The following is an 11,806-nucleotide window of genomic DNA, read 5'->3' as shown; positions in this document are numbered from 1 at the left end:
TGTAATGAGCTGCCAAGGTGTCTCCGGTTCCCACATCATTGCAACTCCATGAACAATACCCCAACGAGATTGGAGCACTCCAAATGTCCTCTCCACATCCTTCCGAGCTTCCTTCTATTGTTGCAAGCGGGTTTGTTTGTTGCCTTGGGGATCGGATATGGTCTTCACAAACGCCGCCCACTGAGGATAGATACCATTGGTAAGGTAGTACCCCATGGTGTAGTTGTGTTCGTTGATGGTATAGTTGCACACTGGAGTTTCTTGAACAAAGGAGATCGTTGGAGCACATTGATGTCATTGCACGAACCTGGCGTGCCAAAGAAAGCATGGCAAATCCACAAGTCCTGCGATGCCACTGCTTCAAGTATGATGGTGGCTTCTTGGACATGACCTTGGTATTGCCCACACAAACCTTTTGGGCAGTTCTTTCACTGCCAGTGCATGCAATCAACTGAACCTAGCATATGGGGAATCCTCTTGCTACTCCAATTGCCAACAATTTTTTCATGTCCTCCACAGTTGGCTCTCTCAGGTACTCTGGTCCGAACACCTTCACCACAGTGCATGCAAATTGCACCGTGGTTTTCAAGACTATGGTCTCCCCCATCCGGATTCCTGCATCAATTGCATCTGCTGCTTTACAATAAGCAAGCATCCTGACAGCAACAGTGCATTTTTGCAGAGGAGAGAAAGAAAGTTTTTCGCAACAATCCTTCCTCAGCTTGAAGTTGCCATCAGCCTTCTCCGTGCCTTCCACTACCCGCAAGAACAAGTTTATGCTCATCCGGTAGCGACAACGAAAGAAGGTTCCATGGAATGTTGGGACAACTGCGAAGTAGTCCATGAACAGAAGTCGTGCACCGGCAATCCTATCACGCGGAATCACTATCCGACCCTTGATGAAACCCTTGAAGTTTAGGACGTGCTCGTCTGCCTTCTCGAACTCCTCTTGGATGCTCATCATCATCCTCATTCCGGCATCCTCATCGTTTGAATCCGACGACACGATGAACTTGTTGAATATGAATTCGTCAAGATCATCGTGTCCATAGCCATCATTCCACGCCGAATCCATTAGAGACCTAGAAATAATGACCGAACGAATAAAAAACGGGCACAGATGTTTCATCGAGCATGTAAAGTGCGGGGTGAAAATATGGGGGAGTTTGACGTACCGGGACGCCGTCCGGTGGCCGTCTGGTCGGCAGTGGTGTGCGTTGGGGCGTCCGGTGGAAAAGCCTTGAGTTGGGGAAGGCAACGGAGCATCGATACCGGCGGAGGTCTGATGGCGACAGTGCGCAGAAGGGTGAACAAAGAAAAGAAGAGTGACGCTCGAGCAAGGAAAGGGGAGACGGATATGACCGAATTGGCACGGGCTCCAGCAGTCAGTCCTATGTGACGGGCGTGTTCATACGTCTCCATAGCCGTCCCAGATATGAGCCGGATATGAGAAAGCTGTCACATAACCGCCTAAGATATGGGCCGGATATGAGAAGGCGGGTTGGATGGTGTTTTTTCGTTCGGACACTGATCATGTTTGGAACGGGTCCGGCGTCCGGTTGTAGATGCTCCTAGGCAGCAAATTTATCTCTGCCAGGTCTCAGGATGACCGGCCGCGTGGGGAAAATGTAGAAATCCCCGAGACTATAGCACTCTCAGCACGTGTCTGTGACTTTTGTTTGCTGGGTGCAGAACGCCTGGAAGGGAAGAGAAAAAGGGCCGGCCAGATACTCCTTTCGCCACAGTTTTCGCCAGGAATGGACGCAGCACCGTGCGAGCGTTCCGAAAGAAACTTTGGTGCGTCGACGAGAGGTAGGCAAAGCCCGTTACCTCTCTCGACGAGGTAGGTGTGCCGGTGTTGCGGTGCTGCCGAACTGATGACACTCCTTTGTCGCCCCTTTTTCCAGATCCAGCTGCCAGTGCAGACCAATCTGTAAACGCAACCGAGGATGGCTGCTAAACTAATCAAAGCATCTCTTCATGCTTTCAGCGTGGACCCTCGCTACGCTAACAGGGACATTAACAAACCACATGGCACTGTTGTACTAGTACCCTACTGCAAAACGCTCGTAAATGATTCGCAAAAGAATGTAAATATACTCCTCTAAATTTCAGCCGGTATACATACACTGCAGTACTTTGGTACGGGGCGATTCGGTGCCCAGGCTAAGCTGCACCCGCGATGAATAGAAAATTCAAAACTTCTACTAGAAAATACATTGCATGGAAGATAATTTAGTGCGTGAGGTGCGCTTCAAATTTCAGAGCATTTGGGTGTCCGAGTAGCTCTCGGCAAAACTGACAAATTTAGGGTCTATGAAAAAGTTTATTGTTCATGTATTGTTCTTATCATTTGTCTTTTTTACTGAGGGCTACTCATATGTCCAAACCCATAACAAATTATCTTTTATGCAGAAAAAAATCGGATTTTTTGATATATTTTTTAACTATATTTTGTGAATTTTCTCTTCTCCAGGTGTAGATGAGCCTAGGCTTAGAAATGGATATTCGTTTGCTGATAAATTATCAGCTACTTTCTGTCCAGGTTTATTAGCCCCCTTTTCATTTGGGTCAAAACTTGACCATAAATTTAACTAATAAAATATAAACTGCATGACCTAAAAATCATGTTGTGGAAAACTTGTTTTGAATACAAATCCAATAGTGTATCTTTTGTGATATATACCTCATATTTTTGTTGTTGTCCTAGATAGTCAAAGTTTGATTATTATATAGTTGGAAATTCTCATGCATGTTTGCATGTTGTCATGAGTCTTTTTCCTATAGATGTTGCATGCTTGCATGTTGAGAGAATTGGATTAGTGAAGCTATCTATTTAAGATACGCACGTTGCGAAGTATTTCGTCTGTGTGTGTAAAAAGGGGTTCATAGTTTTACTTTTTTCTTGCATTGCGTATTAGGAAATTGAGGCACATCGACCGATAGAGAACTATTTATGATCAGTAACTATATGAGCCAACACATGAAACATAAGGAACCCCTTAACTCTTCCTTAGTATGCGAGTCTAGGCTAATATGTGTTTCTATTTTGCGCCGAGAGGGTACAGTAAGTAGCACATATACAATCACACCGCAGCAGTTTTGTGGGTTGTAATCTCAAAAGAGAATTGTATGTTTTGCACTAACGAAGCTTGTCGTTTCTCGGCTAGGCGCAACAACAATGTTTTGGAAAAATATAAGGTGAAAACCAAGTAAAAAAACCATGTTTGAAATGTTTAAAAGACACTTTAAAACATTACATCACATGCTTCGGATGTTTTACAAACATGTAAGGTTTCAAATTCAAATTTAATTGCACTTGAGCTAAAAAAAATTGTCATCAATCACAATAATTTAACATGTTTCACATTTGTGGGTTGCTGGATTTTGTTTTTTCATAGCTCAAACACGAAGTTGAATTTGAAACTGAAATCATTTTTTAGGGGATTTGAAACTGAAACCTGACATGTTCTTTAGAAGATCTCATCTCCAATACCTTCATCTTTAGAGACTTTGAAACATGACTATCACTTGGTCTTCACCGGATACTTTCTCCAATGTTTTGCCGTACTCTAGGGGGAACTATACTCTTTTTACATTTGGATATTAGTATTAAACACGTGATAGACAAGACTTCGGCCAAACAAGATAAGGTCGTTTTTTCTCGCAAAAACAAACAAACAAGATAAGGTCGTTTTGCCTCTCCCATTGGCTGGCTCCAGTTAGGTGTCTTTTACTATCAAACTTTTACACGAAACATCAGCACTACTAGTAGTATATTCAGTGACCATGGCCCACGTCATTTTCATTGTTGTTGAGAACACAAAAGGGATCAGAGGTGCCTGCTTACCTAGGCACAAACTTTTCTGAAAATGACCTACTTAGGTACAATCACCAAGAAAGAAATATCGGCCGAGCATCCCTTCAGGGCAGGGCAATACAGCAATAACATCTTTGGGAGAAAGGAATATTTCCTGCAATTGCGGAGTAAAAATGTAAACACCTGATCCAACTATCTTAATTTCTCTATGTATTTCTAACATAGTTAATCACATACATGAATAATGCGCACGACACTCATCTATATGATCGCTCGCACGTGCATTATATCCCTAGAAATGCACGTGCGGGTGAAAACTTATGAAGGCACACATGTATACCTATCCATATGCACGCACACATGCAAACTCTATTTCTATGAACACCTCCAAAAAACTTAATTCAACATGTCATATTGAAACTAAAAGATAGCATAGAGAAGTCTGGAATAAATCCGAAAAAATATGTGAACATCTTTGTCAAGTCTAACACTTCAAACCTGATGGGTTGATTTCACCACAAGAAATCTGACCCTAAGCTATGCTTAGTTCGGCATATGTAGAAAGAAGCGTCGTCACCTGGTAAATCTAAGTATATGGTACTAAACTACTCCGCATGTTCCTAAATATAACTCCTTTTAGAGATTCCATATGGACTATATGTAAAGCAAAACGAGTGAATCTACACTCTAAAATATGTCTATATACATCCATATGTAGTTCATAGGAAAATCTCTAAAAAGACTTATATTCAGAAACAGAGGAAGTAATACTTAACGTCTTATACTATGGGACGAAGAGTATGATTTTATACAACAATAGTGATTTTTAAAGTTAATTAGTGCAATTTTTATATCCATTTCTATGACGAGTAATTCGGGATGGAGAAAGTATCTTAATCCTCATGATTAAAAACAACGATTAGTCCTTAATATACTTTTGAAATCAACGAAACTTTGCCGAGCAAACGAAATCAACGTAGCCTGATTGACTTGATTAATCTGTCAACATTACTGCACCACCATTGATACTTTCGTCGAAACAAAACAAATTAGGTTAACACGAGCAGATAAGCATCAAGCCAGCAGCCAGAAATGCATGCAGACAAAAAAAAACTCCACTTCTACTGGTGACCAAGAGAAAACTCCGGGTGCACGTATGACAATTTACTACACTTCCGGCAGCTCGCCAGTTTAGCCCTACTCTCGCTGACCGCCGGGCCCACCGAATCCGCCCCCCAATCACCGATCCCCTGTTCCGCTAAGCCCACCCGGGCACGCCCACGCCCGCCCCCACGTACGTGCACGCGGCCACAAAGACCACCCGACCACCACCACCTCCCCCTCCCTCCGGTCGCCTCCGGCCTCGCCTCGCCTCGCCCCCTCCCCCCCCGCCGCGTGCCCCGGCAGCCCGTCCCTGGCGCCCATGGCGGCCGCGGAGGTCTACTCGCCGACCGCGGCGGCGGCGGCGCAGCACCAGCAGCGCGGGAAGGCGGCGACGCAGGCGTGGCAGGCGGTCGTCGGCTGGATCGGCTTCCTCCTCCAGGTCCTGCTCCAGATCCTCCGCGGCACGCCCTCCTGCGCCCAGCTCCTCTCCTTCGTCGGCTTCCGCTACCCGCTCCTATCATCCGCCTCGGCCGCCCCCGACCAGCCGTCGCCGGAGGTGGCCTTCATGCCGCTCCGCTCCGAGATCCCGGCCGACGCCGCCCCCGTCCCGGCGCCCCCGCCCGAGCCCCTCCAACGCCTCACGGTACGGAAGATTCGGTTTTTCATTGGGTTCCTTGGAGCTATTCGGTGTTCTGCGCAGGGGGGGATAGATACTTTGGAAGGAGACGGATTCCATTTCCGATAGGAAGTGGATGTAGGAGGAGTGTCTCCATCCAATTGCCGTCCATTTCTGTCTTCGAGCTGGTGAATTTGGGATTAGGCGGAGGGGTTGGTTTGAGCTAATTGGGTGTTCTGCCTGGTTAATTCAGTTAGCTTTGATTGATAGTATGTTTTATTTGCTGCTGAATTAGTATGTGTGATATAGAGCAGGCCATTTCGGGGTGTCGGGTGGTAAATAATCACCGTCTCCGATTACGAACACCTAGAGTCACTTGTGTTGCAAATCCAAAACAAAAGCTTAGTTGGTGTTAGTAGCCACTTCCATCCCAAAACAAGGGCTTATTGATTTATTAGCCAACAACTGCATTAATCTCATCTCTAGACAAGGGCTGGTTCAGAAAATTTACAGGATCCTGGTGTTGCTACCTTTACTGGATCAAATACTTAATTGGGCAATATATTGTTTCTGATCACTGATCTTGTAGTCAATTTGTGAGAGACCATTTCTGGGAAACTTCTTGTCGCTGGTGTTCTTTGAGAAGATATCTGAGTCTGCCCGTCAATACTGGCAGCGTGATTGGATATGAATTATGATATTACGCATTTGGTGATGATAGATGAATCGGCATGTGTGCTGTTTTACTGGCACATATACTCATAACAGGGTTCTTATAAGCATACTGTATTTAGTATGATGAGCTTATGGCTTCCCACAAAATAGAATCAACTGAATTAATATTTGTGTTAAAACTAAATCCAAGCCACATTTAGTGTGAAGTCAGCTTTAACGATTCTGCTGTAAACTCATTCATTATCTCTGAACAAATATGGACTGCCTTTCAGGTAGTGCTTGACTTGGACGAGACTTTAGTTTCTGCGTACGAATCATCTGGTCTTCCTCCTATTGTACGCACCCAAGCTGTTGAAGCTGGATTACATTGCTTTGACATGGAGTGCATATCAACTGATAAGGTACCAACCTTCGGCTCTTGCTACTTTATTGTGTTATCCTTTTAATCGTTACTGATAAAGGAATTTTTTTCTGGTGAGCTGTAAAGGATGTTGAAGGAAAACAAAAGGTGAATCATGTTACTGTCTTTGAACGTCCTGGTCTGCATGAGTTCTTGCAGAAAACTAGTGAATTCGCAGATCTTATCCTCTTTACAGCGGGCTTGGAAGGTATGGTGGCTGCTAATATTTTATTCATCTCTCCCGTCACATGATCCCAGTCAGCTTCCTCACCATACCTGTCCAAATTTCTCCTCAGGTTATGCAAGACCTTTAGTGGACATAATAGATGCTCACAATAGGTTCAAACTCCGTCTTTATCGTCCATCAACTGTTACTACGTAAGTGTTACAGAAACTTCCCCATAGGATACAGGTGATTTTGTAACATTGTGTTGCTGCTGCTGCATCTTGATGATAGCCATCATTACTTTGCTTCCTGTGATGTGTACACAACTAATCAGTTGAATGTTACATGCAAACCAGCAGTTCTTTAGGTGGAAAAGCGCATGTAGTTTATTTATAATTTGTATGAGTTCAATACTAGAGATTGGTCGTTTCCCATCAATTTGAGTGACAAACTGACAATATTAACACAATCCTTTCTTTTAAGGCATGTCATGCACCAAATGTACCATACAGTGGGTGATTACTGAAAAGATTAGAGCGAAGATGGTAATCTGCAGTGTGAGACTTGAGTAGTGTAAGGATTAGAGCGACGAAGATATCTACAGTCTGCACTGTTGGGGGGCGTGACCCTGGATCTCTGCGGTGCAATGCCAGCCATGAAGGGTGCCGCACTGCAAAGGCAGGGCGGCCAGAATATAAGGGATTTATTGTCTCTTCTTCATGGTCCATCCATACCCTCCGTCATGCCTTATAGCGCCAATTTTAGAAAAAGAAGAAAGAAGCAGCTCATCAATTCTGCTTGCCTACAAGGCATGTCCCTGTGCTAGTCTTTAGTAATGAATCGATGGTGCTTTCTTCGGCTCTGCATGCATGTTTTTGCACATAATACTTGTTTGGAGTAAGACTGGCTGATAGTGCATACAATACTTATTTGCCAATAACCTAAACCTTTACAGTAGCGAGCAAGTTCATTTTCTGATATCAGCAGCGGTGTGCAATTTCAGGGAATACAGAGAGCATGTGAAAGATCTTTCTTGCCTGTCAAAAGATTTCAGTAGAATCGTCATTGTCGACAACAATCCGTTCAGCTTCATAGTGCAGCCTTTGAATGGAATACCCTGTGTTCCATTTTCAGCTGGACAACACTCAGACGATCAAGTAACTGATAATGGACACCAGTCATTCAATGGTTCCGGTCCTCTAATTTGTACATGTTCATTGATTTTTTTTGTACTGTTTTTCAGCTGATGGAGGTTATCTTCCCGCTCCTGAAGCATCTCTCTGTCCAGAGAGATGTGAGGCCAGCCCTGTACGAAAGGTTTCATATGCCAGAATGGTTCCAAAAGCATGGGATCCCTCGAACTGATCAGGCTCTCTAAGAATTGTTTAGGTGGAGAAGAATCAAGTGCCTGCCACGCCATATGTCCCTTATTAGGGGGAGAGCACTTGTACATTATTATTTATATTCATTTTTAGATTCTCTTCCCTGATATAAGATCATGTCATTGTTCATACGGGATTGCCATGTCTGGAGGTAAAGGAATTGTAATCTAGCAGAATGTCTTATTTGTATCGGTGGCAACATCAATTGTTGTATATCACCTTCTGTTGTAAATTTGCTTGTTGATAGCTCATTTAATCTAATGCACAGTTCAAGGTCTATTATCATGATGTCAAGAGGCTGCATTAACTTTTAATCAAGGTTTCAGTGAGAAATGTTTGGTAAAATTCACAAACAAAAAAAACTTGTCCAGGGAATTTTAACAGCATTTTCGCCAAAATCGTGTGTTTATAAATCTAACTATCTGATATTTAAGCTTGCTGACATTTACAAGTCACAAGACCTGGATTTTAAGCTTGCTGGCATTCCAATTTTGTCAGAATCTCTGCTGTCTGGACTCTGGACGTGATAAGAGGTACTGAAGCTTCTTATTTGAGTTTCTGGATGCAAAAATCGAGGAATGTTACCAGCATTTTACCAAAATCATGTGTTTATAAATCTAACCAGCTGATATAGTGATATTTACAAGCTTCTTATCTGAGTTTCTGGACGCGAAAATCATTGGAACTTCGTATCTGGCTGATAATCTGTGCCGCCTCATCAAACCTGTACGCTCTCTCGTAGACGCCGGCGGACACGAGATAGAGCTCCCTCTTGTCGATGCTGGGGTCATGGCCAAGCTCGCCGACCAGCCGCTCCAGCGCCTCGAAGTCCTGCTGAGCGCCGAGCAAGCTGAGCATCTGGAAGTGCACCCTGTCCGAGAACACGCAGCCTTCCTCCCTCAGCGCCCGGTACAGCCCCGCGGCCTTGTCGAACTCCTTGAGCTTGCCGTAGGCGTTCATGGTGACCGCGATCGTCTCCGAGTCCGGCAGGTGGCCCAGCTTCCTCATCTCGTCGAACACCTCCACCACGCTGCGGTGCCGCCTGTTCTTGGCGAACAGGCCCATCATCGCCCTGTGCACCGACGGGTCCTTGACCTCGCCGGTGTGGACCGCGCGGCGGAACAGCCACGCGGCCTCCTCCACCCGCCCAGCGCTGGCCAGGATCTTCATGGCACTCTCCTTGGGGATGGCCTGGTCCGGGTCTCTGAGCTCGCGCAGCAGGCGCTTGGACTGCGAAACGAGCCCGGCGCGCTCGTATGCGACCACCATCGTCTGGTACAGCACTGGGTCCATCTCCGTGCCGGACTCCCGCAGCTTCTCGAAGAGCTTGGCGGCGCGGTCCAGCTTCCCGGCCTTGACCCAGATGGACAGGACGGTGGAGTAGGTGACGGCGTTGGGCTGGATGCCGCCGGCCTGCATTTGCTGCACAAGGCTCCCGGCCTTGTCGTCCTCCAGCGCCTTGCCGTGGATGGCGATCATGGTGTTGTACGTCACCACGTTGGGCCTGACGGCGCCGTTGTTGCCGCCGCCGCCGTCGGAGGCGGTGCTGCACATGAGGCCGAAGAGGTGGACCGCCTCCCCGAACAGCCCGGCGTCGCCGTACACGCGGAGCATGGTGTTGTACGTGACGACGCTCGGCGGCACCCCGGCCCGGCGCATGGACCAGAAGAGCCGGTCGGCGTCGCGCGCGAGGTCCAGCTGCCCGTACGCGTTGAGCACGATGTTGAAGACCGAGAGGTCGGGCTTGACGCGCGCCACGGCGCGCATGTGCGAGAAGAGCGAGACCGCCGCGAGGTGCCGGCCGCGGCGCGCGAGCGCGGCGAGGACCGGGGCGTAGGACTCGGCGTCGGGGGCGACGCCGTCGGCGGGGACGTCGTGGAGCAGCAGGCGCTTGGCGTCGCGGAGCAGGTCGGACTTGCAGTAGGCGGCGATGGCAGCGTTGTAGGCCTTGAGGTCGGGCCTGATCCCGGCGGCGCGGAGGCGGGAGAAGAGCGCGAGCGCCTTGGGCGCGTCGCCGGCGCGGAGGGCGAGGTGGATGAGGTTGGAGAAGAGCACAAGGTCCGGCGCCACGGCGTCGGCCTCCATGAGCGGGAGGAAGGTGAGCGCGTGGTCGAGGTGGCCCGCGCGGGTGAGCGCGGCGAGGAGCGTGGAGTAGGAGAAGCCGTCGGCCGCGACGCCCCTCTCGCGCATCTCGAGGAGGAGGCCGGACGCGAGGCGGAGCTGGCCGGCGCGGGAGGCGGCGCGGAGCAGGAGGTTGTAGGGGACGAGGAGTGCCGACGAGGGGAGGTCGGGCGCGAGGAGGTCGAGCAGCGCGACGCCGCGGCGCGGGTCCGGGAGGCGGGAGAGGAGCGTGCAGAGGAGGCGCGGGGAGACGGGGCGGTGCGACGAGAGCGCGGCGGCCAGGTCCGGGGCCGCGCGCGCGGCGGAGAGCGCCGCCACGAGGGCGGCGATGTCGGGGGCGTGGTCCTGGCGCTGGAGCTCCGCGGATTTGTGGCGGTGGAGGGGGTGGGAGCTCGGGAGGTTGGGGTTTAGCCAGATGGACTTTGCGCTTGCGGCGGGGCCGCGGTGGCGGTGCGGCGAGAGGGAAGGGAGGGCGGCTGCCGCTGCTGCCGTCGGCGGCATTGGTCTTGGGGTGCGGGAGTGGCGCGGCAGCCGGGAAACGGATAGGAGATTTTTTGGCGCTGGCCGGGACGTTTGCGAGACGCATCGGGCTGGATTGGGACACTTGTCGGAGCAAAATGGCGCGTCGGATCGAAGTGGCGGCATTCAGATTTCAGAACCTGTGATTGAGCGACAGGGAGACTGGCTGCGGCATGGCAATCGAGAGTTCACAGCCAAAATACAGCCAGCAGCACTTGAACGTTCATAAATTTTGGGCCATTCTTTTTTTTTTTTGGGTTGCAAGGAATATATTTTGGGTCATTTAGTGTCATGCATCCAACGCCCTCAAACGATCCGCACGTTCAAATTCTTCCCGCAAACCAGAAACAAAACCGAGGGAGGTTTGCGGCCGTCCGGACAGCCGTCATGTAGGCGTTCCACAGCGCGGACACAACCAAAATCGAGGTGAAGCTCGCACATTTGGACAGTTGCCACTTTTTCAAATGAAAGCCCGCCCATCCCCCTGATCGTCACGGCCCCGCCTCCTAGTTCGCGTCCATTTCGCCCCCCGCCGCCACAATGGAGCCGATCGAGAAGGTCATCGTCACGTCGGAGCCGGAAGGAGAAGTTGGTAGTGGTCTCCTGCAAGGTTAACACAACAAAATGCAACACCTGCCGCCACAAAACAAAAGAAGGGGGGAAGGAGGGGGGATGCTTTGGCGGTGGACAACCACCCAATACCTCCTCAGCCAAAGCGTGTGAAGCGGCGGGTGCATGTCATGCAATCACCTCCACCCCGCAGCTCGGTCCGCAACATCAGTCCATGTCCACCATCACCGACGGCCATCAAGTATTGTTCGAAGTCGACCTCAACTGAGACTACACCTTCATGGAGCTTTAGTCGCAGTCGCCGGCGCTTGTCCATTCGCGGATGCCGGCTCCCTCACCCTTCGGTGTCGGGTCTCTGTTTGCCAGAATGTTTCAACTGGGCGAGATGGTGGATGGTGACTTCACAGGGATGCAGTGATAAACATGATCCATG

At 49.0% G+C, this 11,806-nt stretch overlaps 3 protein-coding genes across 3 annotated transcripts; 1 reads left to right on the top strand and 2 right to left on the bottom strand.

Annotated features, from left to right (window-relative positions):
• Positions 1-457: 457 nt before the first annotated feature.
• Positions 458-1,075, bottom strand: LOC109780234 (uncharacterized). Its single transcript, XM_020338821.1, has one exon. The coding sequence runs from the start codon at positions 1,073-1,075 to the stop codon at positions 458-460; it is 618 nt and encodes a 205-aa protein (XP_020194410.1).
• Positions 1,076-5,091: 4,016 nt separating this feature from the next.
• Positions 5,092-8,442, top strand: LOC109780239 (uncharacterized). Its single transcript, XM_020338826.4, has 6 exons — positions 5,092-5,567; positions 6,488-6,616; positions 6,703-6,823; positions 6,912-6,993; positions 7,785-7,938; positions 8,025-8,442. The coding sequence occupies exons 1-6, from the start codon at positions 5,244-5,246 to the stop codon at positions 8,157-8,159; spliced, it is 945 nt and encodes a 314-aa protein (XP_020194415.1). The 5' UTR covers positions 5,092-5,243; the 3' UTR covers positions 8,160-8,442.
• A 311-nt stretch (positions 8,443-8,753) lies between these two features.
• LOC109780238 (uncharacterized) lies at positions 8,754-10,876 on the bottom strand. Its single transcript, XM_020338825.4, has one exon. The coding sequence runs from the start codon at positions 10,783-10,785 to the stop codon at positions 8,815-8,817; it is 1,971 nt and encodes a 656-aa protein (XP_020194414.1). The 5' UTR covers positions 10,786-10,876; the 3' UTR covers positions 8,754-8,814.
• Between the last annotated feature and the right edge of the window lie 930 nt (positions 10,877-11,806).

This window comes from Aegilops tauschii, chromosome 3 (assembly GCF_002575655.3).
Source record: "Aegilops tauschii subsp. strangulata cultivar AL8/78 chromosome 3, Aet v6.0, whole genome shotgun sequence".
NCBI lineage: Eukaryota > Viridiplantae > Streptophyta > Magnoliopsida > Poales > Poaceae > Aegilops > Aegilops tauschii.
This window is presented reverse-complemented; position numbering and strand designations above follow the sequence as displayed.

Bases quoted from the DNA above. Each gene is read 5' to 3' on its own strand.
- LOC109780239 (XM_020338826.4), top strand. From the start codon at position 5,244: ATGGCGGCCGCGGAGGTCTACTCGCCGACCGCGGCGGCGGCGGCGCAG. The intron at 6,824-6,911 runs GTATGGTGGCTG...ATTTCTCCTCAG, and splicing joins CTTTACAGCGGGCTTGGAAG to GTTATGCAAGACCTTTAGTG. The intron at 6,994-7,784 runs GTAAGTGTTACA...GTGCAATTTCAG, and splicing joins CGTCCATCAACTGTTACTAC to GGAATACAGAGAGCATGTGA.
- LOC109780238 (XM_020338825.4), bottom strand. From the start codon at position 10,785: ATGCCGCCGACGGCAGCAGCGGCAGCCGCCCTCCCTTCCCTCTCGCCG.
- LOC109780234 (XM_020338821.1), bottom strand. From the start codon at position 1,075: ATGGATTCGGCGTGGAATGATGGCTATGGACACGATGATCTTGACGAA.